The sequence below is a fragment of the Dromiciops gliroides genome, chromosome 4 (genome assembly GCF_019393635.1).
Source record: "Dromiciops gliroides isolate mDroGli1 chromosome 4, mDroGli1.pri, whole genome shotgun sequence".
NCBI classification, from domain to species: Eukaryota; Metazoa; Chordata; class Mammalia; order Microbiotheria; family Microbiotheriidae; genus Dromiciops; species Dromiciops gliroides.
This window is the reverse complement of record NC_057864.1, coordinates 225,222,059-225,239,622: the sequence shown is the minus strand read 5'-3', so window position 1 is coordinate 225,239,622 and position 17,564 is coordinate 225,222,059. Positions and strand designations below refer to the sequence as shown.

At 39.3% G+C, this 17,564-nt stretch overlaps 1 protein-coding gene across 2 annotated transcripts in view; it reads right to left on the bottom strand.

Moving 5' to 3' along the window:
- Nucleotides 1-1,415: 1,415 nt before the first annotated feature.
- SHISA6 (shisa family member 6) overlaps nt 1,416-17,564 on the bottom strand; it is a 449,490-nt gene continuing 433,341 nt past the window's right edge. For both annotated transcript variants that reach the window (XM_044005521.1, XM_044005520.1), the window contains exons 5-6: nt 15,105-15,257; nt 1,416-7,998 (exon numbers count right to left, since the gene is read on the bottom strand). In XM_044005521.1, coding sequence (XP_043861456.1) covers nt 7,445-7,998; nt 15,105-15,257 — 707 coding nt within the window. In that variant the 3' untranslated portion in view covers nt 1,416-7,444. The remainder of the gene's footprint in view (nt 7,999-15,104; nt 15,258-17,564) is intronic.

Genomic DNA, 17,564 nt, shown 5'->3' with positions numbered 1-17,564 from the left:
CCCAGATTTTTTCTGGAAAAACAGATCCATCTTTTTAATACCAACATGTTGTTGATGTTAGAAACCCACAAATAATACATTCTCAAAGGAATCAGAAAGGCAGTATGGCATAGTAGGGAGTCAGGAAGATTTGAATTCAAATCTAGCCACAAACACTTACTAGCTGTGTGAATCTGGGCAAATCACTTAAGTGCTGTCTGCTTCAATTTCTTCATCTGTAAAATGGGGTGGCACAGTAGATAGAGCACCAGCCCTGGAGTCAAGAGGACCTGAGTTCAAATCTGGCCTCAGACACTTGACTAGCTGTGTGACCCTGGGCAGGTCACTTAACCCCAATTGCTTCACCAAAAAAAAGTGAGGATAGTAATACCTAACTCACAGGGTTGTCATGAGAATAAATTGAGACAACACTTATAAAGGTCTTTGCAAACTTCAGAGTGTTATATAAGTGCTAGCTAACATTGTTTTTATTATTGTATATTCTATTTGCCTCATTTTATAGGTGAGGAAACTTAAGGTCCAAGATGTGACTTGCTTAACATTACATAAATAGTATATAGTAAATATTGGATTAGGTCATAGGCACGTATCTTGATTTCTAGTCTAAACCTTTAAACATACTTAGAGATATACTTCTGAGGCAGCTAGATGGCTCAGTGGATAGAACACTGGGCCTGGAGTCAGGAAGACCAAATATGGCCTCAGACACTTACTAGCTATGTGACCCTGGGCAAGTCACCTAATCTTCTCCACTGGAGAAGGAAATGGCAAACTGCTCCAGTATCTTTGCCAAGAAAACCCTGTATGAGGTCACAAAGAGTTGGACACAACTGAACAACAAGATATTTACAGTAATTCAAGTTTTTGTCTGTTTTAGATGGGGCCTGCCTACAATTCATACAATGAATCATACAAATGAGTCTGATTTTTAAAAAAATTATTTCAGAGGCAATCAGGGTTAAATGACTTGCCCAGGGTCAAACAGCTAGTAAGTGTTTGAGACTGGATTTGAAATCAGGTCCTCTTGACTGCAAGGTTGGTGCTCTATCTATTTGGACCACCTACTTGCTACAATGGGTCGGATTTTTGATAGGGACAATATGGCCTAGCAGCTAGAGGGTGAACCTCAAATTTAAGTCCTGTCTCTAATATATACTGTCCATGTGACCTTAGGCAAAAAGATGCAATTGGGTGCTCCCAACAGCCCTTAAGACAATAAGTTACAGAGAAGGTGCCAACCTGTATTAGTGGAAGAAGTTATTTCATCTGGGAGATTCCTATGTCAATGAAATCAGAGGTCTAGTCCCTCTCCCTTCCTAGAGATGTAAACTTTGTGTCTTCCTGCCAATTCTAAACATTATCAAGAAAGTATTGTTTACTACTTGAAGAGCTATAGAAACAATGCTTTTGTTGAAACTGCTTTATTTTTAAATTCATAAATATTTGTTACTGACAAAAGTGGAAAAATCCTTAAGACTCTAAATCTTACTAAACTCATATTTGTTTACAGTACATACAGAATGTGCTTTTACAGGTAAGTAGAACAATGAGAATTATACAGAGGAAACAGTAGTGTACTGCTCATCTTGAAGCTTAATGATTAATCAAGAATCTGTGCAAAGTTACAGATATCAAGGTAATTTTTCATTGGTACCACCATATAATTAACATGAAATCCATAAATTGGGCTAATGCATAAAAATGTTCATTAATCCCTTTTAGGAAATAGTATACCCGAATTAAAATGTTAAAGTAAGAATTGCTTTTATTAGAGAATTTCTTACTACAAAATGTCTAGTTTAGTTATAGAACTAAGGGAGTATCCACCATTAACAAAGGACATGAATGGGACATCCCCATGGGGCATCCCTTTGCGAGAGAAAATGGGTTTGAAGAGGGGAGGAATGACACAATTGAGAAGTGACATTTTCTCCTTATAAATGTTGACATTAAGGAGACAAACAATGTTATTTTTGTCACTAGTAGAGGAATGATGGTACATGTGAAGATTTACATGATGGTCTAGGTTATCTTGACTTTGATCCTGTCTTCTTGTCTCATCTCATAATCATTTTCTGCAGTGTCACCAGGAGGGATCAGAAAGGTACAAGGGTGCCAACAACTCCATATAATAGACAGAGGCTCAGCTGTGACTCCTTCTTCTCTTTCTCCAACTAGGTCAGAATCTTAGTGTTCAGAGCTGTTTTCAAGGAGATGGATCTCATTGCTGTTTATAAAAACAAAACCTTTTGCAACACAAAAACTTGTTCTTTTGGGGAAGCTGCTCATCAAGGGACTCGGAAAGGCCTTAGAGCTACCCTTAAGCACAAGGTTTCTGACCTCATGGACAAAATCACCTCCCCCATTCCTCTCAATATTCCCTCCTACTGCCAGCTGTCTCTCAGGTAAGATTGCCTTCTTCCAATAGCCTGGGCCACATTGAAAAAGGAAACAGAAATTCCTCAGGGACAGAAGCCCTGAATAGTTTGGGTGTTTCTGATATAGCAAGTTTCTATGAAAATCAACCTATTGAATCAAGTCTATTGGATGGTTAGATAGTTAAACATGCAGCTTCAAGATCTTGGCTGAGTGGGCCAAGAATATTGAGCCAACCCTACACCAGGTATGCCCTTGGTGGCTGAGAATTTCACTGTGGGTCAGACATAATGAGGCATGTACAGCTCAGAAGGGAGAAATCTGAACACCAGATGAGAGTCAGAAGAGTTGCAAGGGCAAAGCAGGGTCAAGATGTAGATAAAAATCCAATGAGAGCCCAGAAAGACTTCTCTTACCTACTGATTTTCCAGCAAGACAATGGTCTGCTTATAAAGGTAGCATTTGAACATTGAAAAAATATCTACTAAAACATGAGCTCCCTTGAAATACTTTCGGGACAAGTTTTCAGGTTTGTAGAAGATAAATAAATGATTTATTAATGTAGTCATGTGTATGTCAAAGGCAAACTCTTAGGTAATTTCTTGGGTTCAAGTTCTCACTTGTGCTTGACATGAAAAATTGTAAAGTTGACTTGGGAAATAGAATAGGGAAATAGCTCCTTTCCTCCCATTCCTGGGAAATAAATTAAACTTTCAGTATTTGGAGATAAAGGGTAAATACCACCTGCAAACAGAAGAGATCAAGTGAAATAATTCATGTAAATTGCTTTTGTTACCTATTAAGTACTACTTAAACATAAGCTGTTATTATATTGTTATTAATAAGGGCAAAAGAGGGAGACAGCAAGTGTGATTGAGAGATCCCTGAGGAGCTAAGAGATGTGGCCAGAGCTGGGTATGGCAGGAAAGAACCTGGAGCCTCAGGGACAGCATCCATCAAAAGCAGTATTGGAGACAGGGCTGTGCTGACACCAATGACGCCTGGGTTTTAGCATTCTCTCCCCTTCTTTAAAATGTAGCCAGACAGAGGTTCTGGGCTCCATGTGACAAGGAATGTCCATGGGATGTGGTGTAAGAGGAATATGAAATGAATGGAAACTAATGATCTAAGATAAAGCAAATGAAATTCTTTTCTAGATTCCAATTCCATTATTTTCATCTAGATCTCTGGTTTATAGAGGCAAGAGGAGAACTAGGGAGAAGGGGCCAGTCCCAGAGGGGAAATGACAGCAGTAGACAACAGAGGAAAGTAGATTGAAATACAAGTTTTTGGAGTGGGTAGAGGAGAGGAGGGAGCAAAGCTGGAAAATAGGGGAAAGGGAGGAATAGAATTAGGATAAGTAGAAGAAAAAGATATTTAGGTATGACTAAGAGGAGATTGAAAGCTGGTGCTTTGGAAGCTAGTTTCATCCTCTAATTGGCTAGTGAACACAAAGGTCTATCACTGGAAATATTCATATGGTTAAGGACTTCTTGATAAAACTTTTGGGAGCTGTAAGTCTGTAGGACCAGGAACCATAGCAAAATTCAAGAGAACTCACTTTTAACAGGCATCCCTTGTTATTTTAAGGTCTAGGAGGACAGAAAGAGACAATGATGGGAAAAGAATAAAAAAGAAGAGGCTTCAACTGCAGGCTCATGTCCCTGTCAGTACCTGACATAATGCCTTGCACCTAGTAATTGTTTAATAAATATTTGTTAAATTAAATTGCATCAAATTGAATCTCTATCAGAACAACTTAGGAATAGAGACCAAAACCAGCTGGAAAATATATTTTCAAACATCCCCAAGAGAGAATGCCCTGCAAAGGATTATGGAAATTTACTAAGAGGATGTTCTACTGACTGATTCACTTGAGGGAATGAGAAAAGCAAATTGGTGCATTAGTTGGCTATGAATGGTTGTGGAAGTGCATGTACAGAAGACAGAGGAGAGCACTTGGCGGGGAAGAAGCCCTGCCTTTCTCTTTTCCCCAATAAGTGGGTAAAGTTGGCTTGATTTGCTGGTATTGTGCTATAGGACTGTAATTAGCTTCTGACAGCAGTGTCCTCACTTCTAGTGCAGCCCACTGAATATTTCATGATCCTTTAATAGGTATATTTGGTTTCACTGGGCCCAATTCTCCCACTTGTGGCTTAGAGAACAAACTCAGATAAACCTGTGGGGACCAGCCCTCAGAAGGTTTATGTGCTTGGTGGAGAAAAGGCCAGAAAGAAAATCTGTCCTTGTCTTAGTTCTTTGAAGCCATGTCACTCCCCATGTAGGGAAGTTAAGGGGCAAGTGCCCCATACCAATTATTTGAGGAGTCTCTTCACACAGGCATGAGACTGGCCTGAGCAGTAAATCAGGAAGGGGTGTGTGTGTGTGTGTGTGTGGGGGCGATCCTAGGATCATAGATTTAGAGCTGGAAGGGACCTTAGAGGTCACATAGTAAAAACCCCCATTTGACAGAAGAGGAAACTGAGGCCCAGAACAGGCAGTGTGGCTCTATTGGTGCAGTGGAGTTGGAGTCATTAGAGGATAGGAGTTCAAACCCCAGTTCTGCCACCTAGTATTTGTGTGACCTTGGGCAAGTCACTTAGTGTTTAGCTTCCTTTATCTGTAAAAATGAGGAAATTGGACTCAATGGCCTTAAAGATCCCTTGCTCTAAGTCTATGGTCTGTGATCCAAATGACTTTGTCTGAGGTCACATGGGTAGTAAGTGAAAGATGCAAGATTTGGAGCCAGAACCAATTTTTTTTCCCACTATACCAGACTGCTGCTGATGGTAGTTTCCCCAAAGTTCAGACAAAAATTAGCGCTTTGGAATTCTTCAAATCAGTTGAATAAACTGATTGATTTCAGTGTCATCTCTGAACTAGTTTGAATGAAAAATTAAAAGGGAGAATTCTCTGGCCTTTGAAGGCACCACATCAATGTGGGAGATACTTTCCCTCCATGATGAGAAAAAGACACCCTATTTAAAGGTCATTTCATTTAGAGCTTAATTTTTTTGATGAACATAATACGATGGTTGCCTCTATAACATTATGTTCTTACTCTGTACTCCAACAGGCTGGCAGAAATGTTAGAGTGACTGGAGCAGTGGGAACAATTAGGGCCACTAATTGAGAGTTTTCATTCAGGATGCTCCCTTCTTAATACCCTGGATAGGAAGCTAATGTAGCTGCAGTGGCACCATAGTCCTACGTAGGAGGGAGATGCCCTTCCCTACTAAAGTGAAAATAGCCTGGCACGCCCTCATCTTAGGAGTCAAACCCAGGCTAGTTAATTTGCCTGTGCTCTCCAGAGGATGAGACTACACAGCAGTGCACACGTGAGCTCCATTTATTTTCTCTGTTTGGGTCAGAGTACAGCAGCCGATGGTCCAGCAGCAACTCAGGGCTAAAATCTAAGGACCTGAACATAAGTGCCTGCTCTGTGATCAGTTTATGTAGCTGGAAAACCTATTGGGCTATTGGTCTCTCTTTCCCCCCTCCCTCCACCCCATAGTACCTCCTTCTTATCTCTCTGAACTAAGAAGTAGGAAAGGGTTGCACAGTACTAGGGTTGGGAAAAGGGCCTGGAATAAAACATAAAATAAAAGTAAAATCCCATTGTTAGATTAAAAAAAAATCCTTCTGTCCCTCATTAATACAGACCAGAGATAAGTTCTAAAAGCTGTCAGTATGTGAACTGAGTTGACTAGGTTTGGAGCTGACAGAACAGAGAAGGGAAGGCAGGCAGGGAAAAGAAATCCTGCGAAGGACAAAACGGTGGAGGATATTGGGGGACTGGTCTCTGGCCAGAAGAGAAGAACGGGGCTTACAAGGGTAAGGTGGAAGGGCAGGTTGCTTTATGGGAGGGGCAGTGTTGTTGTCTAAAGATAATTTTCTTCTTGGGGCCTGAGTTGCCCTCTTGGAGGGCTAAAACACAGACTGAGTTTCAAACAGTCCAGTATGACATGAATGGGGTTAAGGAAAGGGGGCCTTGAATGATGGGAATGGTAACTCCCCCTACAGATCATGGCCGTCACAGTGGGTCCCCCCAGAGCCTGACAGGCATGGATAGGAGGTCAGGCTGGGTTCTGGGGAGAGGAAATAGGCCTGTATAAAGAGCTATAACCTGGCCATGGGCTCTGATCTTAGGGCTCCTGGAGAAGATGCTGAGGCTATCTGGTTCTCTGGCATGAATTCCTTATATGTCAAGGCAAACAAAGGTCTCCTTCTTTATGAGAATTCACTTCATCACCACTTCAGGAAAGCTCTTGAGCTCCTGAGTTAGAAGACCACAGAGAACAGGCCAGAAGGAAAGGGATACCCAGGGGTGCAGAGTGTGTTGGAATAAGGGAGGCGTGGCTAGGTAAGCTTCCCTAACTTCGAGCTTCAGTTAAGGAGCATAAGAAATAATGGAAACCTGTCTGCTCTCAGGCTTATGTGAGAGGAAGGTCTGGGAGCACTCTGATGAAGGGCAGGGAAGTTATCTTTGTGCTTATGGACACAGCAGCTCCACTGCTCAGGTGAGCAGGCAGTTTTTAGGCACTAGAAGATTTCCATGATGTAGTTCTAGTTAAATGAATGAGACCACATTGCCAACCTGACCAGCCAACTGACCACATATCCTGGTCAGCCCAGCCTGGGAGGGGAGGGTATTAGTGAGGAGAGGGTCTCTAGTAGCTGAGCCCCTGTTGAGAAAGTGTGTAGGAACAAGGAGGTGCTGCTGGGGAGGCTCAGAACTATCTCCTTTCCTCACAAATTCTTGATTCCACTTGAAAAAGTGAGAGAAATACGTTTAGATGTATAAGACAGAGTGAGTCAATGCCAGGAGGCATGGGCTGTACTTCTAGGAGGGGGTATGGCTTTCTGTTGCAGAAGCAGCCCATCTGGCCCCCATCCCTCCCTTGAACGTTTTCTATAATTATCCACTTGTGGATAAGGTAGGAGAGGGTGGAATTACAAGGGCCAGAAGATTCTCTATCCTGCCCAGTCCCCAAGGCCCTTTTAGGGAAGACAATTAGGTTTCTCTCCTAGCTACCTCCACCCAGCCTTTCCCTGGCTCTGACCCCGGTCACACAGTCACTTCAGTCTTGCTGGCTGTATGGTAGTGGGTGTGTTGTCCAGGGATGTAATGCAGCTGTTCCACCGTGTTGTGTCTCCGAGTTGCAAAGGCCTGGCGCTTGGCTGCGGTCTGACTCTGGCCTAGGGTGTTGTAGGAGTTATTGGAGGCACTAGGATGGGAGTGCATCTTGGTCATGTGGTAGCGGTCCAGCACAGGCGTAGACACAAAGACATCCATGTTTGACATGGCACGAGACAGGGCCTGCTCTGGGAAGGCCGTCCTCTCTGGGGACAGAAGTGGGTCCTGGGAATGTAGGCGTTCAGCTGACAGCAGCTGCTCATCAGACAGGATCCTGTCATAGGACATGCTGAACTCCTCTGGCATCACCCTTTCAGGAGACAGGACTCTGTCTTGGGACATGGCTCGTATTGGCCGGCGAGGCCGCTCTCGTGGGGGGGGCTTCTGCTGTGACATCTGGATGACATTGAGAGGGAGTGTGCCCCGGGCAGCCAGATCAGGGAGGTGACGCCTCCTCATGTAGTACTCATCAGCTTCCTTGTCAGCTGTAGGGAAGAGACAAGTGAAACAATGGGGGTGAGGGAGAGCATTGGACTATCAAATCCATTCAGGGTTAAGGGGCTAGGTAGAGAGTAAACTCCGAAATAGCACAATACCACTTCCACCCCAATCCCTATAATGAAGTTATTGATTATCAGAGCCATAAGGGACTTTAGCGTTTCCTTAATATGATCCCCCTCGTGTCCAGAGAAATGAGATTAGATCAAGGTTACATAGATAGCTAGTACCAGAATTTGGACTAAGATTGAGGTCTCTTGATTCCCAATCTGATATAGTATCCTTGCCCTCCTCCTTGTACCACCACCACCATCACCACCATCACCACCAAATAACAGTCAATAGCTTCACAATTAAATACTTTAAACTTGGCAGGCAGCTAAGTTGTAGAACCAATCTCATAATGCTGAAATAAAATCAGACATCAACCTAACACTTTCTGTTAGAACAGCCTATGCACTACCCTCCCAATGCACACATTACTCATGTACATGCAATTTCAGTAAATTCAATAAGCATTTATTAAGTGCTATTATGTGCCAAGTATACAGCCATCTACCGCCACTCTATAAATGCATACCAGAATATATCCTATCAGCAGATTGAGGGGGGGGGTCATCTCAATCCCCCTAACACCATTAAAATATCTCTCTAGACTCCCTTATCTTAAGCCAGAGGAAATTTCTATTTCCTTAAATTTTTCATTATGTTTTTCCACGATTTCTCTGGCTGGTGCTTAACACAGTATCAGGCATATAGTAGGCACTTTATACATATTTGTTGACTGACTTATTGACTTCTTTTCACTTATTCTCTTAATGATATCCTAGTTATTTCTGTACATGATTTTCTATACCCAAATGCAGAAATTAGGTATCATGTCTTTTAAAATATACTTAAAATTCTATTTTCCTCAAATTACATGTAAAAACAATTTTTAACATTCCTGAATTAATTTTTTTTTAACATTTTGTCCCTCCCTTACCCCCCCCCACATTGAGAAGGCAAGCAATTTGACATAGGTTATACATGTGCAGTCGTGCAAAATATATTTCTACATTAGTCATGTTGTGAAAGAAAAATACCGACCAAAAGAAAAAGAAAGTTTTTAAAAAGTATGCTTCCACCTGAACCAATATTCTATCAGTTCTTTCTCTGGAGATAGATCACATTTTTCATCATAAGACCTTCAGAATTGTCTTGGATCATTATATTGTTGAGAAAAGCTAAGTCATTTGCAGTTGATCATTGTATAATATAGCTATTACTGTGGACAATATCCTGCTTCTGTTCATCTCACTTTGCACCAATTCATTTAAGTTTTTCCAAGTTTTTCTGAGAGCATTCTGCTTGTCATTTCTTAGAGTACAATAGTATTCCATCACAATCATATACTATTCAGCTAAAAGAGCTGCTATAAATACTTGTGTACATACAGATCTTTTTCCTTTTTTTTAAAAAAAAATCACTTTGGGATATAGACCTGGTTGTGGATATGCATGGTTTTATAGCTCTTAGGGCATAGTTCCAAATTGTTCTTCAGAATGGCTAAATCAGTCCACAACTCCAATTACGATGCATTAGTGTCTCAGTTTTCCCATATTCCCTGAAACATTTGTCATTTTCCTTTTCTGTCATATTAGCCAATCTGATAGGCATGCGGTGGTACCTCAGAGTTCTTCTAAGATCCATCCTCCAATGGTTATCTAGAGCATTTTTCCCCATATGAATATAGATAGCTTCAATTTCTTTTGAAAACTTCCTGTTCATATCCTTTGACTATTAATTGGTGAGTGGCTCTTATTTTTATAAATTTCACTCGGTTCTCTCTATATTTGAGAATTATCAGAGAAACTTGCTGTAATTTTTCACAGTTATGATTACTGTTTATTTCTCTCTTATCCTATTCTACCCTGTTTATTCTTCTATTTGCCTCTCTCTGTCTCTGTCTCTCTTTCTGTCTCTCTGTCTCTGTCTCTTTTCCTTTTTCTTTTTAAGTGAGGCAACTGGGGTTAAGTGACTTGGCCAGGGTCACACAGCTAGTAAGTGTTAAGTGCCTGAGGCCGGATTTGAACTCAGGTACTCCTGACTCCAGGGCCGGTGCTCTATCCACTACACCACCTAGCTGCCTCCTCTTTTTCTTTTTACCCTGTCCATCCGCAAAAATGTTTTGCTTCTCCCACTCTCCCAATCTGTTCTCCCTTCTATCAGTGATCCCTGCCTTTTCCCCTATAGGATAAGATAGATTTCTATATACAGATGAAAGTAAGGTTCAAGTATTTCCTCCCTCACATTCCTCCAGCTTCACTTCCACTGTAAAAGGTCTTTTACACCTCTTTTGTGTGAGATGATTTACCCCATTCTACCTCTCTCCTCTTCTCCTGATACATTTCTCTTTCTCACATTTTAATGTTATTTTTTTAGATATCATTCCATCATACTTAACTCACACCCATGACCTCTAACTATGTATACTCCTTCTAATTACCCTGCTAATGAGAAAGTTCTTACAAATTACAAGTATCATCTTCTCAGGTACAAATATAAACAGTTTAATCTTATTGAATCCCTTATGATTTCTATTTTCTGTTTACCTTTTTATGCTTCTTTTGAGTCTTCTGTTTGAATATCAAATTTTCTATTCAGCTCTGGTCTTTTCATCGGAAATGCTTGAAAATCTTCTATTTCACTGAATGTTCATTTTCCCCTGAAGGAATATACTCAGTTTTTCTGGGTAGGTGATTTTTGGTTGTAATCCTAGCTCCTTTGCCTTCCAGAATATCATATTTTATGCCCTCTGATACTTTAATGTGGGAGTGCTAAATCTTTTGTTATCCTGGCTGTGGCTCCAAACAATATTTTAATTGTTTCTTTCTGGCTGCTTACAATTTTTTTCTTTTTGATCTAGAAGCTCTGGAATTTGGCTATAACATTTCTGGGAGTTGTCATTTTGGGATCTCTTTCAGGAGGTGATTGGTGGATTCTTTCAATTTCTATTTTACACTCTGGTTCTAGAATTTCAGGGTAGTTTTCCTTCATAATTTTTTGAAAGATGATGTGTAGGGGTCTTTTTTTGATTATGGCTTTTAGTTAGCCTAATAATTCTTAAATGATTTCTCCTCAAACTATTTTTCAGGTTAGTTATTTTTCTAATGAAATATTTCACATTTTTTTCTATTTTAAATTTTTAAAAATTGTGTTTTATTCCTTCTTGGTGTCTCATGGAGTCATTAGCTCCCACTTGCCCAATTCTAATTTTTAAGGAATTACTTTCTTCAGTGAGCTTTTGTAGTTCCTTTCCCATTGGGCCAATTTTACTTTTTAAGGATATCATTTCTTCATCGAATTTGTATAACTCCTTTTCCATTTGGGCAATTATGCTTTTGAAGGAATTCTCCTTTTCAGTGGATTTTTGAGCCTTAAATTTTTAAAACCATTTGGTCTAGTGTATTTTTTATGGTGTAATTTTCTTCAGCATTTTGTGTGTGTATCTTACCAAGGTGTTGAATCTTTTCTCATGATTTTCTTGCATCACTGTCATTTCTTTTCCCAACTTTTCTTCTACTTCTCTTATTTCATTTTAAAACTCCTTTTGAGTTCTTCCAGGAATTCTTTTTTTTTTGGCCTGAGACCAGTTCACATTTTTCTTTTAGGCTTTGTATGCAGCAGTTTTGACTTTATTATCTTCTTCTGCCTCTGTGTCTTCACTGTCACCGAAGTAACTTTCTATGGGCAGGTTATATTTTTGTCATTGATTGCTCAATTTTCCAGCCTATTTGCTGACTTTTAACTTTGTGTTAAAATGGAGCTCCATTTCTGATGTTCTAAATTTCAAGCTTTTCTTACTGCCACTCTCAGAGCTAGTTCTGAGCATCTGTAAGTTTTTAGTTCTTTCAAGGTGTCATGATCTAAAGAGTGGTGTGGTAACTTATCTCCTGGCCTGTGATCTGGTCTTTGAGTGACCACAAGCAATCTTTTCAATCCTGGAATTATGACCAGGGTTCCTTCACTCCCCTGTGGCTGCAAGCTCAGAGTGTGTTAATACTCCTCCTCACCTAGAACTATGACTTGGATCTTTGTACAAGCAATGCAAAAGAGTGCACCAAATGCCAGTAAAGGTGCCCCTTTAGTTCCCTTCTTAGCAGTTGTATGACTTCCTTACTTTTGGTAGGCTGACAGCTCCTACACTTGCTGCTGCCACTGCTGATTCAGTTTACCCAAAAGGCCTGCTACTAGTTTGCTGTGGCACTGCATTCTCTGGCTTAGCGTGTGTTGAAGTGCACTGCATTCTCATCCCAATGCAATAGATCTTTCCTGCCAATCTTCTAAGTTGCTGTAGGCTAGAAAATTATTTTACCTTGTCCTTTTGTTGCTTTATAATTCATTTTAAGACATTATTTAAAGTTTTTTGGAAGAGAATTTGTGAGAGCTCAGGTGAGTCCCTTCTCTTTTCTATGCCATCATGGCTCTACCTCTCAGTGTCTTACATATCTTTGCAAATAACACAGTACCTTGAACTTAGTAGGCACTTAATGTTAACTGAACTTGCTTCAGTATTGTATATGCAAATCATACATATGTAACAATACCCATACCCATCTACCCATTTGCCCATTCTTATAAATGCATATGAAAACTATATACTATACCCTAACCTTCATATAATCCTGGACATGTATACAATCTATAACACATCCCAGGTATACTTATAGAGCTAGATGGCCTCTGAGCTCTCTTCTAGCTCTAAGTCTATGATCCCAAGAAATCAATGATATAGTGTAACCTGCATTTCATAAACCCACATACCCTATACATACTCCCTATATTTATGCCAAGACACAGAAATCTCCTACTCTACAGATATATAAATCCTATAATGCCTATGCATCCTATGCTTACAAACACCTGATACATATGTAAACATACACTGTACACACATACCCACATTCTATACTGATACTTAAATAGATATTCTGTCTGTATGTTTTTAGACATTATTTACTTTTGAATTAATAAAAATGATAATAAAGTACTTTATAAATATTATCTAACTTGATCCTTATGATAACTTGTGAGGAAGGTGCTATTATTTTCCTATTCTTTAGATGGGGAAACTGAGGTCAACAGAGATTAAGTGACCTGCCTAGGGTGACAGAGGTAGTAGGTTAGGAAGTGCCTGAAGGTCCAGTATTCTCTCCATTATGCTACATTGCTGCCTATTATCTATACAGACTCTATAGACTTACATATCTTACACTTGTACCTGGCACATATTCCAAGCATACATTCTATAATAGAGTTTGTATATACCCCCTCACATGTATACATGTATATATACACCATACACACATGTATGTATACACACAATTCATATATATATGCATGCATATATACATACACACATGCACATGTATACCAATGCACCTGTAGAAGCTTTACATATGATATTTACATGTTCTCCACACAAACCAAACCACTGTGCATCCCTGGGAATGCACACATGTCCTAGTCACACATAATCTCCAGAAACAAAACTTCTCGTAGACTCTCTTAAATTTCCACAAAATACAGAATGCCTCATTCCTGGTTTAGGGTAAGCTGAATCATCCTGCTCCTCACCTCTAACTGAGAGTAGGTCAGAATTTCGTGAGATGACCAGGCAACAGAAATCAAACTTCCCACCATGAAGGGCACCTAGTAGTCTCCATGTCTCCTCTTTTCTTTTAATAAGTTCATTGTCAGTTTCAAGAAGATACTCAGTTCCTGTGGCTAAAATATCATAATGGGTGCCTTTCAAGTATTTACAAAGTAAGTCTTCTCCATGGTATTTATGTGCCTTTTAGGTCTACTTCCTCCCAAACCCAGAGATTTCTTAGATTCAAATAACAATGCTGGAGTCCCTAGAGCCACTGGAAAAGGAAGACATTGATAAAAACTGAAGGTAGGAGCAGAAACCTAGAATTGTCACATTATAAGTCAAGTTAAGCCTTAGGCTTCTGGAATGGGGGTGTGGGGAAGAGGGAGGGATATGGAGCTGTTCTATTGAACTTCACACTATCAGTGAGTTCTGTAGCCAGGGTGAAGGAATATGGTCTTGGCAATACTGGCTTTTACACTGGCCACAAATTAGACTTCTAGGGAGAACACAAGAAAAATTGCAGACCATCGTGCTCTAGGACTTAGGGTAAAGTGGAGGGAAAGTTAGCATAGACTAACCTCTGTAATGTCTAGGCTCCCTTCAAACTTGAGAAGGAAAGAGTTATTGATATTTAATTCAGCAATGAATCCATAAGAGAATAAAGAAATTTTAGGATTTTTGAGTTGGAGATCATCTAGTTTAACCTGCCGTTTTTTTTTTCTGATGAAGAAACTTGAAAATTAAGTAATTTTCCAGCATCACAAAGCTAGAAAGAGAAAGAGTTAGATATGAGACCCTGGTCTTTTGTCTCCAAACCCAACATTACTTCCATTAAACCAGGGTTTTTTAACATTTTTGGGGGGGGCATGGATTCATTTAGTCTATTAGGTGAATCCTATGGACTTCTCAGAATTATGTTTTTAAATGCATGAGATAAAATACACAAAATTACAAAGGAATTGATTATGTTGAAATACAGTTATCAATATCTATCAATATCTATCTATCTATCTATCTATCTATCTATCTATCTATCTATCTATCTATCTATCTATATACTTATCTACCCACCTACCTACCTATAAAGTTCACAGATATGTGTTTTTAAAAAACAAAACTATGTATACAAAGCCAGAGGTGTTAAACACATAGCTGCAGCAGCCCCAACCAAATTAAAATGTAATTTGGAAACAATTAACAAAATAAATAAAACATAGATAACATTACATTTTAAAACTGTAAATATGCATCTCATATAGATCCTTATGTGTGGATTATTGGCCCCTGTTTGAGTTTGATATCACTTCACTAAGCCATGCTGCATGTCTTCTCAACCCTCATCCCTTTTCTATCTGGATGGGAGAAGGAGATGGGACAGGTTTCATTTCTTGGTAAAGAAAAAGAAATCTCGCCACAACCTGAGACTGAAGCACAACCAAAGGAAACAACACCTACTTAGCCTCTTCAGAGATGAGTATTTGTTGGGGTTGGTCTTAACTGCAGATTCATAGGATGGGGGGAGGTGAGCCAAGTTCTGGAAGGATCGAGAGAAAGAAAGGTCATAGGGCTCTGTGGCTGATGTCAGGATGTTGTTCATCCGTGGTTTTTCTGAAAGAAAGAAAGACAAAGGAACCATTAAAACATTCCTGCTACTACTTTGGCAGAGATATTTACAGAGCAAGAATTCCCCATCCTGCCCCACTCTCCATGAGTCCCAGTTATAAATAATCCCAGCGTCCATTCCTCCACTGTTTTGGGCCAGAAGGCCACTGTTGCTATTCAGTGAGGAAGGACTTCAGCTTGGGGAACGCTGGAATCTTGTCTAGTCTACCCCTACATAGGAATCTCAAGTAAACCCCTTGTGAGAGTTTTCCTCACAGAAGTCATAGAAAGTCAGGGTTGGAAGGGACTATAGAGATCATTTAGTGCCAGTTCAACTTTTATTTTACAGATGAAGAAATGAAGGCTCAGAGAGGTATTGACTTGTTCATTGGTTTCCCTATAATGCTTAGTTTCTGTGAAGCCTTAGGCAAGTAAGTTAACCCTCCTGGGCTTCCATTTTTCTCTTCCATAAAATGAGGGGTTTGAACCAGATGACTCCTGAGGTTCTCCCAACTCTAGATGGATACTCTTATACTTAGGTAAGGGTACAGACAGAAATGGAACCTAGCTCTCCTGACTTCTTTTTCTCCATTACCTAAGAAAGGCCACCATCTTTTATGTATATGTCAATAAGTATGCACAGTGAAACAAATCTTAGTCATTTTTTTCAAATACCTCTTATAACTTTGTGGAGGGGATAGGAAAAGGAATAGGTGGGTGATGGTTGTGTGACCAAAAGAACATAAAATATCCAATTGGTCTCACCAACTCAATCTCTCAGGGTACAACTCTAAGACCCCAGGGCTGAAAGAGACAAAGTTTTAATCTGTTCAACTTTAAACTAGAGGAAATACTTGTCTGAGAGTGTTCTGGAATCAGCTCCAGAAAATGTTAATCATGAAAATTTAAATTGAAAAATGTGTTCTGTATACATTTCCCCCTCAGAGAGGTAGTTTTCAAACCATTATTAGCATACCCCTGTCTTGTTTGAAACAATAGCAATAACTGTTATTGATATAAGACTTTAACATTGACCTTAAAAGAGTAAGTAGAGTTGATCACATTATATGTCCACCAGCAACAAGAAATATCATTTCATGAGAGAGACACTTGGGCATCTTATCTTGTAGTGGTCATGATTAGTATTTAGGGGAAAAAAGTAAAGAGATTTTAATTGTTCATTGTTTGGCCATGCCAACGTAATAGAAAAAACAACCAATACAACTAAATTAATCTAAAGGATTACTTTAAAGAGGAAGAAAAGTAATAACAAAATTCATCTGAGGAACAAAATGGCAAGATTCTCAAAGAGGACAATGAAAAAAATGGTAGGGAAAGGGAATTAGAATTATGAGATCTTAAACTCTTCTGCAAAGCAATATTCATCAAAACTATTTGGTATTATAAGTTATAAAGCAGAAAAAGTCGTCAATGGAACAGATTTAGTACACAGCATACAGATGCAAATTCATATAGGAACATAGTCTTTGATAAACTCAAAGACCCTAAGTTAGGTACAGGAGTAAGGACTCACTATTTAACAAAAGTTGCTAGGAAGACTAGAAAGTAGTCTGGCAGATATTAGGTTTAGACAATGGTCTCACACTATATGCTACAACAAGTTCCTAAGAAATACTAGACCTAGATATATAAGCTCATATCATAAACAAATTAGAGAAGTAAGGAAGAAGCTACCTTTAAGGATTATGATTAGGAGAAGAGTTCATGATAAGACAAAGGATAAAAAGGATCACAGAAGATAAAGTAGACAGTTCTGATTACATAAAACTGAAAAGTTTTTGCACACATAAAATCAATGCATCTAAAACTAGAAGTGAAATAGAAGGTGGGGCATTAAATAAGGAGATGTATGCTTAGCAAAAATACATTCCATTATTATAAAATATGTTCAGTGCAGAGTACAAATTAAAGAGAGAGTCCCTATAGATGGTGAAGTCCTCCAGATATTCCCATTTGTGGGCAATTAAATTAAGGTACAGAATATTTGAGAGCCTATTAAACAATAAGTGAGGAAGAAAGAATTCAATTACCAAAGAACCACAGTCAGAATCACATAAGATATAGAAACTGTCACTATACTGGACGGGACAGCATTGAATTTTTAATTCCAAAAGGAATTACAGCACTAGAATCAAGAACCAATAATAACTTACTAGAAAAACAAAGGAAAAAAGTTTTCCATTAATAGAGGACTTCCAAGAAATCCTGAAGAAAAGAGCAGAGGAGAATAGAAATTTTGGAATATAACTGGGATTTGAGAGAAACATAAAAAGATAATAACCAGAAGAGACA